This window comes from Neolamprologus brichardi, chromosome 3 (assembly GCF_056152115.1).
Source record: "Neolamprologus brichardi isolate AB-2024 chromosome 3, ASM5615211v1, whole genome shotgun sequence".
Taxonomy (NCBI): domain Eukaryota; kingdom Metazoa; phylum Chordata; class Actinopteri; order Cichliformes; family Cichlidae; genus Neolamprologus; species Neolamprologus brichardi.
In genome coordinates this window covers 21,027,219-21,044,235 of record NC_142106.1, presented here as the reverse complement: position 1 = coordinate 21,044,235, position 17,017 = coordinate 21,027,219, and the positions used below count along the sequence as shown (strand labels likewise).

The following is a 17,017-nucleotide window of genomic DNA, read 5'->3' as shown; positions in this document are numbered from 1 at the left end:
GGGAGAGAGAGGAGCAGAGAGAGAGAGAGAGAGGAGCAGAGAGGGAGAGAGAGGAGCAGAGAGGGAAAAAGAGCAGGTGAGACAGACATGTTAGTCAAATGGTTGTTTGCCAAAACTCATCAGAACATGTATCTAGTACCTAGTGTAACTTTTTAGTTACCATTTGTTACTTTTCAAATTCTATATTTATTAAGTTATGCAGGCTTGTTTGCACAACAAGGGTAAATAATTATATAAGCCTTTCTGAATCTAAATAGTGTACTTTGGTAGAATTTAAAAATAACTGTAGTGAGGGCGATGGACGCGACAGTCAAGTGGAGCGTGCGTCTGTCCTCTCAGTAAGTGAGTGAGACAGTAGACAGCAGTGAGGAGGGCTGTGTGAAAGCAAAAACACATAAATATACCTGACACCCATAAACGAAGCAGCATCTGGCTGCAGTTTAAAGACTTTTTTGTCTCTGTCTTGGTCTTGGTCTCATCTCGACTTGGACTTGGTCTCGGTTTAGGCAGTCTTGACTACAAGTCTATATACTCCACGAAGAAAGTGTCCAGCTAACGTGAACTGTTTAATTGTTTAAGCCACTCACTGTCTGGCACTGGTTATTTTTAGCTTAGTCTTCAACTATTTATGCAGGACTTGTTTTCTGTGTTTGGTTTGCAAAAAACTCTACTTAAATACTTAAATTCTTTCAACATATTTCATATGTAGACTTTGTCCTGAACTAGATCTTATTTATTATTGTTAGAAATTGAGTCCATTCTTTTTTCCACTGGCAGGTGGGATGGAGGCAGAATTTATCCAGGGAAGAGCAGTTTTATTACAAAGTATTGCACCTCATAAATCTGAAATCTGTGTCTTTTCACCCTTCCTCCCTCATGTGTCTTGCTAATGTTTACTTACATCTGTAATTTTTTCCTTTCTTGTTTACTGATTTGCTCCAGTCGCCACAGAGAGCGCTGTACGGGCATCTCTCAGTGTCTGCGCTAGGATCAGTTGCGCAGGCAACGGTTCACTATTGCCTCTTCACAGGGAAACGATGATTTGGGTCTTTTTACTTTTAAAATCATTTATTTTAAGATTTTAGTTGTAATTCAGTAAACTATCATAACCCTAGATGGAACACGATGCAATCCTGGGCCACTTTGGACCCCAGAAGGCCTTGATTCTCTATCCTAATACAGGCTATTGACAGCAAACCATATATTTATCCTGGTGATAAATTAAAATTGACAAATAAAATATCAGTGATTCCAAAATCTCTGCTTAGAAAATATTTTAGATGTTTTTTTTAAAATTTCCATTCATTGTGGTGTTATAGAGACAGGAGATTAAAATAATTATCTCTTTGAATCACGGCTCACTGGGAAAACCTAAGTCACATTTGCAAATCAGTGTACACAAAAATGACAAGCAGCATTCACACATCTTACAACAAAGATAAAATATGAAACTGAATGTGTAAAATCAAAAAGTTTATGAATTTAGTGTAAATTCCATTTCATTGTCAAGTCCCCATAAAGAACTGATGTTGATGGACGCTGCCGGAGAAATACTTAAGTGGAGCTCTGCACAAGATTTAGCAGGTGGCCAAAGATAGTTGTCCGCTGTCTCTCTGTCTTTCTTTCTTGTGCGCTTTGATATCTACAGTTAGTCTTAGAAATATATCTGACAAGTAGGATGGAGGCAGAATTTATCCAGGTTAGAGCAGTTTTATTACAAACTATAGCACCTCATATCATATCTGAAATCTGTCTTTTCAGCCTCCCTCCCTCATCAGCTCTGTCCGTGTTTGAGCCGCCAATATGCGCTGTTATAGCGCGTCACTGAAATGACGTCTAAACATGTTTGTTCAGATAAATCCGTTAAATGAGTGCAATGTTGTGCATCTGCGGGTTTTTGTGACTCTGTCTATTGTGCTAATTTGCGCTGCTCACTAAGTTAGTGTCAAGTAATTAATGAGCTCAGTTCTGCATGAAGTAACACGAAGAAACGATTCCATCTTAAATCTGTCGGTATCTGTTGGTTTATACTTTAATGAATTTTAGAAAAAACTTATGCAGCTCTAGCTGTGAAATTGAACTAAATAACTGTGGGAACTGTGCATTCCTCTTATAGTCACTGACTCATTCACATCTCCATTTGAAGATAACCGCTCTGCTCCTGTTCCTTCCCTTTATTAATTGTAATAACACTGGATAAAGAGAGGATCAGAGCTGTAGACAGATGACTTTAATATTTGTACGTAAAGCAGGTAGACATCAAAGCATGTAACTGAACTCACATGTTTTTGTTTAGATACATGTGATCAGTGAACTTTATCTCATATAATTAAATCTATGATTAGAAGAAAATATTCTGGATCTCACTTATTTCTAAGCTCTGGTTAAAGCCCTGACCTCATGTGTTGATGACTCTTCACCTCTGTCTCCTCTCACATGGAGAAGATGATCTGCAGGATCCTGCTGCTCATCATCCTCACCTCATGTGTCTCTGGTTAGTTTACAGCTTCACTTTATGAACTCCAAATAAAGCTCAACAACAGATTTGTTCCAGTTCTCAGTGTGTCTGCTCCTCTCTTTCCCTCTCTGTCTCCTCAACAGGATCATTTGTAGTCAGTGTGACACAGACCTCCTATCAGGCAGAGGAGAACCACAACATCACACTGGAGTGGACGTTCACCACCAAACATGACAGATCCACCAAAATGCTCAACATCCTCTGTGAACTCTTCATTAGTGATAAATCGTCAGTCTTGTATCACGTTCATGAAGGTGTTGAGGTGTCAGAGTCTCAGGATGCAAAGTTTTCAGGACGAGTCCAGAGTGACAAAGACGCCCTCAGAGAAGGACGAATCAGACTTCAACTGTCCAGACTCAGGACTGATGACTCGGGTCTGTACCTGTGTGAGGTCAACACTGATTATGGCTTCAGTGTTGGAAGATGTCAGCTTAATATCACTGGTGAGTTTTTTCAGTAAACTATGAATGAATTCAGATCAAAGTCAGAGTGAAGTATGTAATGTTAATTTTTATGATGGCGCGCTTTGTTTGCTATTGTGAAGTTTTGGTGATTAATGTGCAAATTTTTTGGTAAGATTGAAATTTAATTTAAGCACCTTTTCATCTGGGCCCACGTTCACTAAAAGTTTCTTTCAGTGTTAAAATTCAAAGCTCATGCACAGGAAAAAAAAAAAAAATCTAAGAATTTCCTGTTAAGATCTAAGTTTTATGTAAAAGAGCTCCTAAAGCTGTGAGGAAGGATGAGAAGCACTTGTGAGAGGCTCAGGAGTTTCTTCAGCAGAGAGAAAGTTCACAGAAACATGTTGGAAAAATGTTTCTCCTCCAGGTGAGGAGATAAAAATGGGCAACTTTGTGTAAAACTGTTATTTGATGAGGCTAGAGAGACAGTTGACTTTTTGAATTATTTAGGGTCTAAGAGCTGATGGCGTTGTTGTTGTTGTTAAAAGCTGAACCATTTTTCTCTGTTTCATTTATTTGGATTAAGTATTAAATATGCCAACACAATAAATGAACACCAGCATTAATATCAGCCTGTAGATTTACCCACCGAGGAGTTTTCAAATATTTAATCAGTTTGTCAGTTTGTCCAATGCAGGACTCAAAAACAAAAGGTCAATTCAAAGTAGCAGCTTTATTCACTGGGAAAAAAACCTCAAACACTAACTACAAGAAGACTAGACTGGAAAAAATGAACTCAAACTAGAAAACTAACGAGGAACAGAGAACTAGGAACTTGTCAGGAGCACAGCAGAAACACAGAGCAGATGTATGATGGTTAACAACGGTACAACGGACAGAGGAAAACACAGGGCTTAAATACAAGGGAGCCACGGTCGAGGGGGGTTGGGAGGCTCATCTTGTAACCTGGAAGGCTGCCGGTTCGATCCCCAGCTCTCTCTGCTCTTGGTCATTGTGTCCTTGGGCAAGACACTTCACCTACCGCCTACTGGTGTTGGCCAGAGGGGCTGATGGTGCGATATGGCAGCCTTGCTTCTGTCAGTCTGCCCCAGGGCAGCTGTGGCTACAACTGTAGCTTGCCTCCACCAGTGTGTGACAGTGAATGAATAGTGTAGAGTGCTTTGAGGGTCTTGAAAAGCGCTATATAAATGCAATTTATTATTATAATGAGGGAATTAAATGCAGGAGAGAGGAGAGCACAGCTGAGAATAATCAACATACATAACATGTAGAAAATCTCAACTTGCTGAGCACAGGACAAGGACTATCAAAATAAAACAGGAAGTATGAAAACAAAACCAGACTTGACACTGAGACACTGAAACATGACAGACTTTGGAACAGAGGAAACAAAAGTAACTACACATGGAACACAGTGGAAGACGTAGTGACCGAGAACTAAGACTCAGAACTAAGCAAACAACACACGGAGACAAATAAGGAGAACAAGAGTACAGAACTAAACCTTCACAAAAAGACATGATATCAGGAACACTGGGGAGGCACAGAAACAAAACAGAAGCCAAGAGACCAGAAACTATAAATAACAATGAAATCCAAGACTATAAATAATTCAAAATACAAAACACTGGGTCACTGACCCAGGACCGGGACACAGTTACAGTCTGACTTCCAGTTTCTTTATTTTTAGTCCAATCCGCCAACTCTAAGATTGAACTTTTATTTATGTGTTTGATCTGTGGTCTCATGTTTTCCTCCAAATCAAAAGGCTCGGTCACTCCTCCTCACTGAGGTAAAGTTTTAGTCCTTTCTCACGCAGAGCTTCTCTGACAGGTTTATGTAATCTTTCCTAAATTCCTCACTCAGATTTTTAGACTCAGTTTGGAGCTCTGAGAGCTTCCCTGACTGTTTGTGAAGCCCTACGTGATGGTTGGTAGCATTGAAGGTCTAACTGATAGTTTCTCTGCTTTTCTTCACTTTGATCATGTTGATTAGATTCTTTTAATCAGCCTCTGTTCAATAGTTCATTCAAACATTCCAAGAATTCCTGTCCTCGGCCTCTCAGTGACCTTCAATTCAAAAGATTTTTTTTTTTTTTTTATCAATTAACGGTTATCACTTCTGTGTCAGTACTAAACAAACATACTTTTTTTACTTCACCAATAGGTATAATTTATTTTATTGCAGATTGTTTTTATTTAATGTTTTATATTTACTTTAAGTGACTCATAAGTGTTTGTGTCTCTGCAGCCATGAGACATGAAAGAAAACCTGAGACATCAAACACAGAGTGTCAAGGAAGGATCGACCTCTACTCTGGACTAATGGCAGCTCTGCTTCCTTTATTTATTTAAAAGAATAAACATGTTTATAATTGATTATTTGACTATTTTATTATTTATTTATGGACATTAATTAAATGTCCGTTCATTTCATTTAAAACATTTAATTAATTATCATTCATTTTGTCACTCCTGGACCTCTGTACTCTTCCACAGTGTTTTTTTTTTTTGCAGTTTTCTTACCCCCAATTGGTTGTGACAGATGACTGCCCCTCCCTGAGGCTGATTCTGGCAGAGCTTTTTTCCCATTAAAAGGGAGTTTTCCCTTCCCACTGTCACCAAGTACTTGCTCAAAGGGGGTCTTTTGATTGTTTTGGCTTTCTCTGTATACAATATAAACTACTTTGACCTCGATGATGTTTTCATCGAGGTCAAGGAAAAGTGGGTTGATAGAATTGCTAGTCCGAGTAGTTTTGTGGATCAAGACCAGCAAGATCACCAGGGTAGAGAGTATATGCTATTATTTCGCAGCGATATGTTCTATCATTTTGCTGTTTCACCTGACGCTGTCCCCTCTCAAGCAAGGCTGCTGTCTTCTTGTAAAGTCTCTTGACACTTTGTGTACTAGCAGAATGGTCACCTAAAAGGGGAGCACTGTAAAAAGTTCAAATGGTTTGTCTACAGAGTTCACAGGAAAAAACAATGAACTGAATTGTTGGTGAGGTGTTTGAGTTCCAAGAGTGGCCATCAGGGCATTGCAGGCCTCCAAAGGCATGCGCGCGCGCACACACACACACGAGAATAATGTTCACAGGACTCTGGACCGCAGAGAGATCTGCACTGAGAGATAAATTCAAGGCATCAGAAAACAGAGAATCAATACTAGATGGTGGCAAGAGTATATCTGACTGACGCATCAATCTGGCAATGACAGAATCTTTTTTTTCTATGGAACGTGAGGAAAATTATCAAGTAATAACTGACTGAAACATCTTCAGTGGATTTTAAGTGACTGCAAGTTTTATTCAGTGGAATGAGAGATAAGAGAGCAACTTCACATTAATACTTCTGTTTAAAGAGAAAAGAAGATGATTTGTTTGCTCTACATCTGATCTAGTCTTCTTTCTTATTCTGCAGATCTGAGATACACATAAATCAGGGCACAGCAGCAAAAAACACAGGAACCAACCAACCAGTTTAAAACAGGAACCACAAACTCACTCTTGCTAACAGACGAGTCCCAGCATTTGCTGTGTCAAGTTCAAAGGACCATCTTTGCTGCAACTGCAGCTGCAAATGCAACCTGTACAATTACAAAAGCAGTTTTAAATTTCTTCCAGCGTTTTTCCTTTGGACTTTCAGCTCCTATAAGACAGAAAAACAGGTGAACTTAATTTTTTTCTCACATTTGACAAACTTTGTTTTCTTAAATTGATAAAACAATTTTCAAACACAAACTTTGTTTTGCTAGTCAGATGGATAATTTATGTTATGAATTGGGTAGTCCTGGAGATGCTAACTCCAGAGGTCAAAAAGCAACCATTTTATTTACTCTGATGCAAAGTGTAGAATACACAAGTCAACAAGATAAAAATCAAATGGAAGCTGATGGAACAACGGGACTATTTATACTCATGAGGCAATCAAATGGACAAGAAGAAACTACTGAATCTACGGGGGGGGGGGGGGGGGGGGGTCGCTTAAACTAAATATAAAACACAAAAGGCAAGCAACTTGCACAAGTTAACATAAATGAAATTAACAGAGGGGATAACAGAGGCGTGTGAGAGAAAAACTTTAACAAAATCTAAACATCGGGACAACTCAGGATTAACGACACTTTTATTTCTGAACTATTTGTCATCTGAGATGACGCTAACAAAAGATCGACAATGGTTTGTTGAACAATGAAAAGAAAATTTGTTTTTATGGTAGATTACTATAAATGACAATGAAACAAATGATTAAGTTCTCTGCATCTGAATGCCATCCATCCGTCATCTTCTTCCGCTAATCAAGGGCCAGGTCGCGGAGGAGACCTCCCTCTCCCCGGCCACTCCCCAGGCCAACCAAGAGATATAATCTCTCTAGCGTGTCCTGGGTCTGCGTCCCTGACCCGGAGTGGGTACTCCACCCCTTTCCGGCTGAGGACCATAGCCTCAGATTTGGAGGTGCTGATTCTCATTCCCACCGATTCACACTCAGCTGCGGACCGTTCCAAGGCAAGCTGGAGGCCATCACCCAATGAGAACCACATCATCCGTGAACAGCAAAGATGAGATCCTGAGACCACCCGAGTGAAAGCCTTCTGCCACTTAGCTACACCTAGAAATCCTTTATATAAAAATAATGAACAGAATCTGTGAAAAAGGGCAGCCCTGGCGGAGTCTATCACCCACTGGAAATGAGTCAGACTTATTGCTGGCTATGTGCCGCGAGCTCTTGCAAGGGTTGTATAAGGATTGAATGGCCTGCAGCAATGGACCAGACACCCCATAATCCCGAAGCACCTCCCACAGGATACCCCAAGGGACACGACTGAATGCCTTCTCCAGGTCCACAAAACACATGTAGACTGGTTGGGCAAACTCCCATGCACCCTCAAGTATCCTTGAGAGGATAAAGAGCTGGTCCAGTGTTCCACAACCAGGATGAAAGCGCATTGTTCCTCCTGTATCCGAGGTTTGACTAATGGTTGGACTTGCCTTTCCAGCACCGTGGCACAGACTTTCCCAGGGAGGCTGAGGAGTGTGCTCCCCCTACAGTAGGAACACACCCTCCGTTCCCCCCTTCTTAAAGATGGGAAGCACCCCCCTGGTGTGCCAATTAAGAGTTACTGCCCCGATCTCCACGCAACATTGTAGAGGCGTGTCAGCCAATAGAGCCCTACAACATCCAGATCCTTCAGGAACTCAGGCCGAACCTCATCCACCCCAGCGGCCCTGCCACCAAGGAGTTGTTTAACTGCCTCAGTGACCTCAGCCCCAGAGATAGATGAGAAGTTCCCAGTCTCTGCTTCATCCACGGAAGACCTGCCATTGGCATTAAGGAGGACCTAGAAGTATTCCTTCCACCACGTGACAATGTTCTCAGTCGAAGTCAGCAGCACTCCACCCGCACTGTACACATTGCAGGTAGAGCACCACTTTCCCTCCTGAGTCGCCTGACAGGAGGCCAAAATCCTGATGGGACCCCTTCTTCAGCATAGTGGTTCCCTTCAACTCTGGTGTCTATCATTTGGACACATGATAAGGGTCTGCGCAGATATCTGTGTGACTGCTTCTTTGTGACTATATAGACCTGTTCATATTGAATTTACATTACAATGGACCAATTCCTCATGAGCCCCAGACAGTGGACTTCAACTGGACTTCAAAGACATATAGTAGGAATGATTACTTGACTTTTAGATCTCCAGATGGCCCACTTCAGCAATTGAGTATGACCTAAGTATAACAAATTTATTAATCTTTTGAAAACCAAGATCCTAATAACTTACTATCAATACTGAGTGTGCTTGTTGCAGAGCTGAAGCCATAATCTGTGTTTACTTGACACAGGTAACGACCCGAGTCATCCACGCTGAGTCTGGACAGTTGAAGTCTGATTCGTCCTTCTCTGAAGGCGTCTTTGTCACTCTGGACTCTTCCTGAAAAATATTCATCCTGAGACTCTGACAACTCAACACCTTCATGAACATGATACAGGACTGAGACTTCGTGATCAGTTATCATGTAACAGAGGATGTTGAGAGTTTGGGTGGATCTGTCAGGTTTGGTGGTGAACGTCCACTCCAGTGTGATGTTGTGGTTCTCCTCTGCCTGATAGCAGGTCTGTGTCACATTGACTACAAAAGATCCTGTTGAGGAGACAGAGAGGGAAAGAGAGGAGCAGACACACTGAGAACTGGAACAAATCTGTTGTTGAGCTTATTTGGAGTTCATAAAGTGAAGCTGTAAACTAACCAGAGACACATGAGGTGAGGATGATGAGCAGCAGGATCCTGCAGATCATCTTCTCCTTGTGAGAGGAGACAGAGGTGAAGAGTCATCAACACATGAGGTCAAAGGTCAGGCAGTACAGCTAGAAGAAGATCCACAGCAATAATTATAGAATTGAAAAAAAGGAATGGTCTTTTGTATTAAAAATACAAATGTTGTTCTGATGTGTGTTGGCATGCTGCAAACGGAACAGGGTCACATGAAGTGCAATTGAGGGAAACCAGTAGCTGTTCAGATCAGTGGGGATGCAGGCCTTGATGAGAGTTAGAACAAACCTCTGATGCACTTCATAATTGAATACCTGCCTTGTGGTGGCAGGTATTCAATTAAGGTATGTGGGGATGACAGGGGAATGTTAAAGATGTCAGCACAAGATTTCAGGTCTCTCTTATCATTACTGTAAGCCAGCCTGTCCCCCACCTGTTGACATCATCCTGTGCTCTGAGCAGAGAGCATACATTTCCATCACAATTTTTGGTTTGGGAACACCTTGAGGGTGTCGGTGGTTAAAAAAGTGTCCATAGAGAAAATTATATAAGCCCGAACTGCAGAGCCATATTAATCTAAATCTATACTCTATGGAATCAGCTCCAAATCTGTGTTTTTAAAGTATTCTCACTCCAGTAAAATGGATTCTGACTTGGATGGATTTTTACAGATGGTCATGCCCTGTAGATCATTTTGTATTATGTGAACATTAAGGAGGGGAGGAGAGAGAAGAAGAATATGTATAAAAATTGCATTCAGACTTCATAAGTTGTTCTTCCAGTAGTTTCCTGCAATGGGTAAAGACCATCATCAGAAGATCCAGACTTGGGAGTTCACATTTGGAAATTACAGCAAGAAACACCAGCGGATTAATTTGGATGAACACGTTGGACTTACAAATTTGATTTATACTTTTTTTTTTCTGTGCTTGTTTTTGCAATGTTGGATTGTAACATTCAAGGATTTGGCTCCCTTCCTGTAGGATTACATCAACACAACCGAGATAAGTGGCTCCCTGCATTGGGGGTGTCTAGTGTAATCCTTACATCAGTTTATTGTTTTATGTTATCTGAAAATGTGTCAGTTGACCTAAATATTGTAAATCATAAACATCATAGAGGAAACCTGTTCATGAGACGCACAATGTGGCCACACGATAAAATAAAAATCATTATAAATAATTTTATTTATTATAACAAATAAAAAATATTTTAGTTATAGCATAAAGTTCTTTAAAACAAAAATAAAACCCGTCAAACTTGGAAGCTTCCTTCCTTTGTGCTATAACTGCAAACTATTTTGTGTAAAAAACAGGTTATCAATCATGAACGAAAAACCTCAAAAACTGGTGAACAGATAAAAATCTGTTGAGAGGAGAACGAGACTTAAAGTTGAGAAGAGCCTTTTTGTCTGTCTTGTTCTCTGTTCCCTGCTCTTTAGATGGGATATAGAATCAATCAGAGTTTGGTAAAAAAAAAAAAAAAAAGTAAAAAGTAGTTCCTTGAGGATGTTTCTATTTTTTGTGCAAAGCCATCTGAACTTTTGTCTAACTGAATCCAAACTTTAGTCTAATTATACTCAGCTTGAATCTGAAGAAAAAGAAAGGAAAGTAATGTTTTATTATATATATATATTGTTTATTGTTTATGCTGTCTTCATATTAGACACTATTCAGCTGGTATGAAGGTGGAATTCAGTGAATCTAAGCGTCATGAGCTTAACTGCAAATTCATCTCTGCTACACTTGATGTAACCAAACTGAGCATGAAACCACAGCCACTGTGCAGACACACACTGTTCTGTACTTAAATCCATCACAGTGCAGCAAACTAACCTGTTTATCCTGCACTAAAATGCAACTTTCAAATAAACCAGTTAGTCTGCCTCCGTTTGTTTAGCAGCACGTTTCACATCATGGAAAAACATAATGTCACATGTACAGGCCCAATATCTGGTTTGAAAACATGAGGTATTACATGTGAGCTTTAAATGTTACATCTGAGCTTTACTCTCTCCCTGCAAAATAGAGCAGCTGGACCTTTAGCTACAACACACTGAGACAAACTGCACACAAACAGTTTGCGTTTGCTGATGTTTGTTGAGCTGATAAAAACCTTGCATTTAAAATTACCTGACAAAAATTATTCCTTTCATGCTCGCTCCTCTTCTGTAGCGCTAGCTAGATGCTGAAATACCGCAACTGCAATCATTCTGCAGTCATTCCAGTATTGTGTCAAAAACAAAAACAAATAAAAAAAAACACCATCCAACTTTAAACTCCTGACTTTGTCACACATCATGGTGACTTTGGCACTTTTTATGCAACATCCTTGATAAACAAACATAATTGTTTTTCATGTTTTTCTGTTTAGGCTTAAATTGTTTTGATGTTTGGAGGCTCACAGTGTCAAAATAATAACTCGTCCTAAATGTATTATACCAGAAGTAACCAGCCTGTTTTTAAAATATAAGGAATAGAAAGTACAGATATTTGTTTAAAAAATATAGGGGGTAAAAGTAACAAGTAGTCAAAAAATCTGTAAAGTACAGATACCTGAAAATTGTACTTAACTACAGTAACAAAGTATTTGCACTTTGTTACTTCCCACCTCTGGAATCAACACATAATCTAATATTTGATACAGTCAGTATAACACATTTTACTTTCAGAGCAGTTGCTTTTAAATGATCTCAAAGAGGATAAAAAATAACACAAAAATACATAATAGACACAAACATAGCAGAAGGAAACATACAGTATATGAAAAGGATGAAATTCATACTTCTCTTGTGTCCCGTTGTTCTTTATGAAACTCTCTTCAACAATTTGAATTCTGTCGCTCAAATCGAGGACTCTGTGTGCTTTCTGTTTTGTGCTACGCAAAGTATTATGCTCACAGTAAAATACCTGAACAGTGAAATGATGACATGGTGATCAGTCAGCATTCCTCTCTTATCTATAGCTACTGACTCACCTTCATGTTTTAAGTTACCGGGCAACAACCCACATGTGGCTGTACACACAACACATAAACTGTTTCTGATCAGCTGACTGGATGGATTTCATCTGTAAGTCAGACTGTTGTGCATATATTTATCGACCAGCAGCCAAACACTTGGGAAAGCACACTGACGAGTGATTGCAGATCTTCCTTAATGAACTTACACATAAGCTTCATTTAGCTAAATCTCCAGCATCTCCAACAACAACCTTCATAAGTTTTGACAAGGTTTTAGCAGAGTCAGACTAATAAAGTGTTTTTGGATCCAGAAGCTGTTTGAATAATCTGTTCCCAAAATATGCCCACATCTGAATGTGTGCCTCATGAAAAAAACCAAACTAATAAATATGCCTGAACAGAAATGGGTAGAAGCTGTCAGGCAGTGAGAGCACAAAATGAAAATATGCAATCTTTTCTTTTCCTCTTCATTAACACGTGACTGTGACAGTCAGCCGTAGCTTGCCTCCACCAGTGTGTGAATGTGAGAGTGAATGAATAGTGGCATTGTAAAGTGCTTTGGGTGCCTTGAAAAGCGCTATATAAATCCAATCCATTATTATTATTAATATATACACAAAATGAAGCAGCAGCACCTGAAACCAAACATTTCCTGAAATAAAAATGTAACTAAGATGAGGTCATGTTTATGCACCACAACACACATTTTAAAAGTTCAATTTGAATCAAATCTTTTTGTTAAAACAAACAGAAGTCTGAAAATATCAGAATCTGATTTACTGCTTGTCACGTGGACTATAAAAGCAACAACAGTTCTTCCCCTGCAATGCTTTATTTGTTCCCCGCAGCAGAACAATGACCTGAATCCTTCTACATCTTTTTTTCATGTTTTGAAAAACTAAAATCATCTTGTAAATCAAAGCAGCAACTAAACAAGTGTTGCATCAAATTTGCATTATTCTTAAAAGTTTTCCATTTACTGATAGTTCCACGTGGTTGGAAATGTGTGAGTGAGTGACCTTCACGGCTCTGCATAGTCAAAGGTTGCTGATCTGGTCTGGTCAGTGTCAGGGAGCTGTGTGATCATAAACTCTTCAACTGTCCAATCAGAAAGGCTGAAAATTGAAGCTTGTGTACAACAACAGGTCAGGATTTACTGTGCAGGACTTCTCTTGGACTGATCTTTATTTTCCTCCTGAGTGCTGGGCGCCATATACTGATAACTTTGAGTGTTGTCATGTGACAAGTAAAGTACAAGAAAACTGGACCTGAATCACCATTAAAAGTCACAATAGATAAAATGGAAAGAATGCAGGATGGTGGCTCTGAATTTGAGTGTTATTTGTTAGTTACACGTCTATTAAAAGTATCTTTTAGTCCATTTAAAAAGGGGACACATCCATAGAAAAAAGCACTAATATAAGTTGGTAAACAAGCTATGTTGTGTAAAGTGCGAAGACACCGACTCCCTTTTTATTGTACTCCAAGTGTTTGAGTTATATTAAAAATTTGATAAGATTTAATTGGCTCCGCCTAGGTTGTTCTTTTTGAAAGTATTTTGAGGTAAGGTAAAACAAAACAAAAAAAAAGACGTCAGTATTACCCTTTTGTCAGTTGAAACATGGCGCCACCTTGGGTGGCGCTGTCACTTGGTGTTCGCTCGCTCTGTGGTATAGTATCACTTCCTGTTCCTGCTCAAACACAGTGGTGTTTCTGAGTAGCTTATTTGCTTAGCAGTTTAATTAACAACTTCTAAATACATTCTTTTTTTCACAGTATAATCTTCACGTGCTTCATCTGAAGCACACTTTCTGTGTACTCACTACCTAATTTATAGCCAAAGTATTCACTCACTGTCTCTGTACTGTTTCGCTAGCTTAGCTCGTAGCCGAACCGTTAGCACCATGGCTACTTCACCTGTCCCTTCTGCACTTTCTTGCTCATTGTGTCAGATGTTTAGTTACTCCTCGGCCTCCTTTAGCGGTAATGATATCTGTAACAAATGTAGCATATTTGCAGCTCTGGAGGCCAGGATTACTGATCTGGAGACTCGGCTTCGCACCTTGCACTCACCCTTAGCTAGCCAGGCCCCTGTAGCTGGTGCAGCCGAAGATAGCGTAGGCCCCGCTAGCTGTTCCCCGGCAGACCCCAAGCAGCTGGGGAAAGGCTGGGTAACGGTGAGGAGGAAGCGTAGTCCTAAACAGAAGCCCCAGGTACACCACCAACCCGTTCATGTGTCTAACCGTTTTTCCCCACTCGGTGACACACCCGCTGGGGGTCAAACTCTGGTAATTGGTGATTCTGTTCTCAGACATGTGAAGCTAGAGACACCGGCAACCATAGTCAATTGTCTTCCAGGGGCCAGAGCAGGCGACATTGAAGGAAATTTAAAACTGCTGGCTAAGGGTAAACGTAAATTCAATAAAATCATAATTCACGTCGGCAGTAATGACACCCGGTTACGCCAATCGGAGGTCACTAAAATCAATATTGAATCGGTGTGCAACTTTGCCAAAACAATGTCGGACTCTGTAGTTTTCTCTGGTCCCCTCCCCAATCAGACCAGGAGTGACATGTTTAGCCGCATGTTCTCCTTAAATTGCTGGCTGTCTGAGTGGTGTCCCAGAAACGATGTGGGCTTCATAGATAATTGGCAAACCTTCTGGAGGAAACCTGGTCTTGTTAGGAGAGATGGCATCCATCCCACTTTGGATGGAGCAGCTCTCATTTCTAGAAATATGGACAAATTTATTAAACCCCTCAAAACATGACTATCCAGAGTTGGGACCAGGAAGCAGAGTTGCAGTCTTACACGCCTCTCTGCAGCTTCTCTCCTCCTGCTACCCCCCCAAAAACCCATCTCCATAGAGACTGTGTCTGCTTCCAAAAAGACAAAAAACAAACTAAAAACCAGCAACAAACAACTTAAACATTTACAAAGAAAGAACAATACAGTATCCACATCTGAACCAAAGAGTAAAACAGTGAAATGTGGATTATTAAATATTAGGTCTCTCTCTTCCAAGTCTCTGTTAGTACATGACTTAATAAATGATCAACAAATTGATTTACTCTGCCTTACAGAAACCTGGTTGCAGCAGGATGATTATGTTAGCTTAAATGAATCAACACCCCCGAGTCTAACTACCAGAAATCTCGAAGCACAGGTCGAGGGGGCGGTGTGGCAGCAATTTTTCACACCAGTCTATTAATTAATGAAAGACCAAGACAGACTTTTAATTCATTTGAAAGCCTGATGCTTAACATTATCCACCCCAGCTGTGTAACTCAGAAACCAGTCTTACTTGTTATCATCTATCGTCCACCTGGGCCTTACACAGAGTTTCTGTCTGATTTCTCAGACTTTATATCTGATTTAGTTCTGAGCTCAGATAAAATAAGTATTGTGGGTGATTTTAACATCCATGTAGATGCTAAAAATGACAGCCTCAACATGGCATTTAATCTGTTGTTAGACTCAATTGGTTTCTCTCAAAATGTAAAAGAACCCACCCACCACTTTAATCACACTCTAGATCTGGTTTTAACATATGGCATAGAAACTGAACATTTAACAGTGTTTCCTGAAAACCCTCTCCTGTCTGATCATTTCTTGATAACATTTACATTTACAATAATTGATTATGCAGCAGTGGAGAGTGGACTTTATCAAAGTAGATGTCTTTCTGAAAGCGCTGTAACTAAGTTTAAGAATATAATCCAGCCACTGTTATCATCGTCAATGCCCTGTACCAACACAGAGCAGAGCAGCTATCTGAACGCTACCCCAACAGAGGTCGATTATCTTGTTAATAATTTCACCTCCTCACTACGTACGACTCTGGATACTGTAGCTCCAGTGAAAACTAAGGTCTCTAATCAGAAGTACCTGACCCCGTGGTATAATTCTCAAACACGTACCCTCAAGCAGACGACTCGTAATCTGGAGAGGAAATGGCGTGTCACAAATTTAGAGGATCATCATTTAGCCTGGAGAAATAGTTTGTTGCTTTATAAGAAAGCCCTCCGCAAAGCCAGAACAGCTTACTATTCGTCACTGATTGAAGAAAATAAGAACAACCCCAGGTTTCTCTTCAGCACTGTAGCCAGGCTGACAAAAAGCCAGAGCTCTTTTGAGCCAACCATCCCTTTAACGTTAACTAGTGATGATTTCATGAACTTCTTCACAAATAAAATTTTTATCATTAGAGAAAAAATTACCAATAATCATCCCACAGATGTAATATTATCTACAGCTACTCTTAGTACCATTGATGTTAAGTTAGACTCTTTTTTTCCAATCGATCTTTCTGAGTTAACGTCAATAATTACTTCCTCCAAACCATCAACGTGTCTTTTAGACCCCATTCCTACAAAACTGCTCAAAGAAGTTCTGCCATTGATTAATTCTTCGATCTTATATATGATCAACCTATCTCTAATAATCGGCTATGTACCACAGGCCTTCAAGGTGGCTGCAGTTAAACCTTTACTCAAAAAGCCATCTCTAGACCCAGCAGTCTTAGCTAATTATAGGCCAATCTCCAACCTTCCTTTCATATCAAAAATCCTTGAAAGAGTAGTTGTCAAACAGCTAACAGATCATCTGCAGAGGAATGGTTTATTTGAAGAGTTTCAGTCAGGTTTCAGAGTTCATCACAGCACAGAAACAGCTTTAGTGAAGGTTACAAATGATCTTCTTATGGCCTCTGACAGTGGACTCATCTCTGTGCTTGTCCTTCTTGACCTTAGTGCAGCATTCGATACTGTTGACCATAATATTCTATTAGAGCGATTAGAACATGCTGTAGGTATTACAGGTATTGCACTGCAGTGGTTTGTATCA

At 40.0% G+C, this 17,017-nt stretch overlaps 2 protein-coding genes across 2 annotated transcripts; one reads left to right on the top strand and one right to left on the bottom strand.

Annotated features, from left to right (window-relative positions):
• Positions 1-2,436: 2,436 nt before the first annotated feature.
• Positions 2,437-5,294, top strand: LOC148103843 (uncharacterized). Its single transcript, XM_087834687.1, has 3 exons — positions 2,437-2,494; positions 2,602-2,961; positions 5,191-5,294. Exons 1-3 carry the CDS (start codon positions 2,437-2,439, stop codon positions 5,292-5,294), a joined length of 522 nt encoding a protein of 173 aa, XP_087690813.1.
• Positions 5,295-6,234: 940 nt separating this feature from the next.
• LOC148103842 (uncharacterized) lies at positions 6,235-12,142 on the bottom strand. The gene is made up of 4 exons (XM_087834676.1): positions 11,995-12,142; positions 9,188-9,305; positions 8,722-9,081; positions 6,235-6,587 (listed from the first exon to the last, which is right to left on the bottom strand). Exons 2-4 carry the CDS (start codon positions 9,234-9,236, stop codon positions 6,484-6,486), a joined length of 513 nt encoding a protein of 170 aa, XP_087690802.1. The 5' UTR covers positions 9,237-9,305; positions 11,995-12,142; the 3' UTR covers positions 6,235-6,483.
• Between the last annotated feature and the right edge of the window lie 4,875 nt (positions 12,143-17,017).

Bases quoted from the DNA above. Each gene is read 5' to 3' on its own strand.
- LOC148103843 (XM_087834687.1), top strand. From the start codon at position 2,437: ATGGAGAAGATGATCTGCAGGATCCTGCTGCTCATCATCCTCACCTCA. The intron at 2,495-2,601 runs GTTAGTTTACAG...TCTCCTCAACAG, and splicing joins CCTCACCTCATGTGTCTCTG to GATCATTTGTAGTCAGTGTG. The intron at 2,962-5,190 runs GTGAGTTTTTTC...GTGTCTCTGCAG, and splicing joins ATGTCAGCTTAATATCACTG to CCATGAGACATGAAAGAAAA.
- LOC148103842 (XM_087834676.1), bottom strand. From the start codon at position 9,236: ATGATCTGCAGGATCCTGCTGCTCATCATCCTCACCTCATGTGTCTCT. The intron at 9,082-9,187 runs GTTAGTTTACAG...TCTCCTCAACAG, and splicing joins CCTCACCTCATGTGTCTCTG to GATCTTTTGTAGTCAATGTG. The intron at 6,588-8,721 runs GTAAGTTATTAG...TCTGTCTTATAG, and splicing joins AAGCACACTCAGTATTGATA to GAGCTGAAAGTCCAAAGGAA.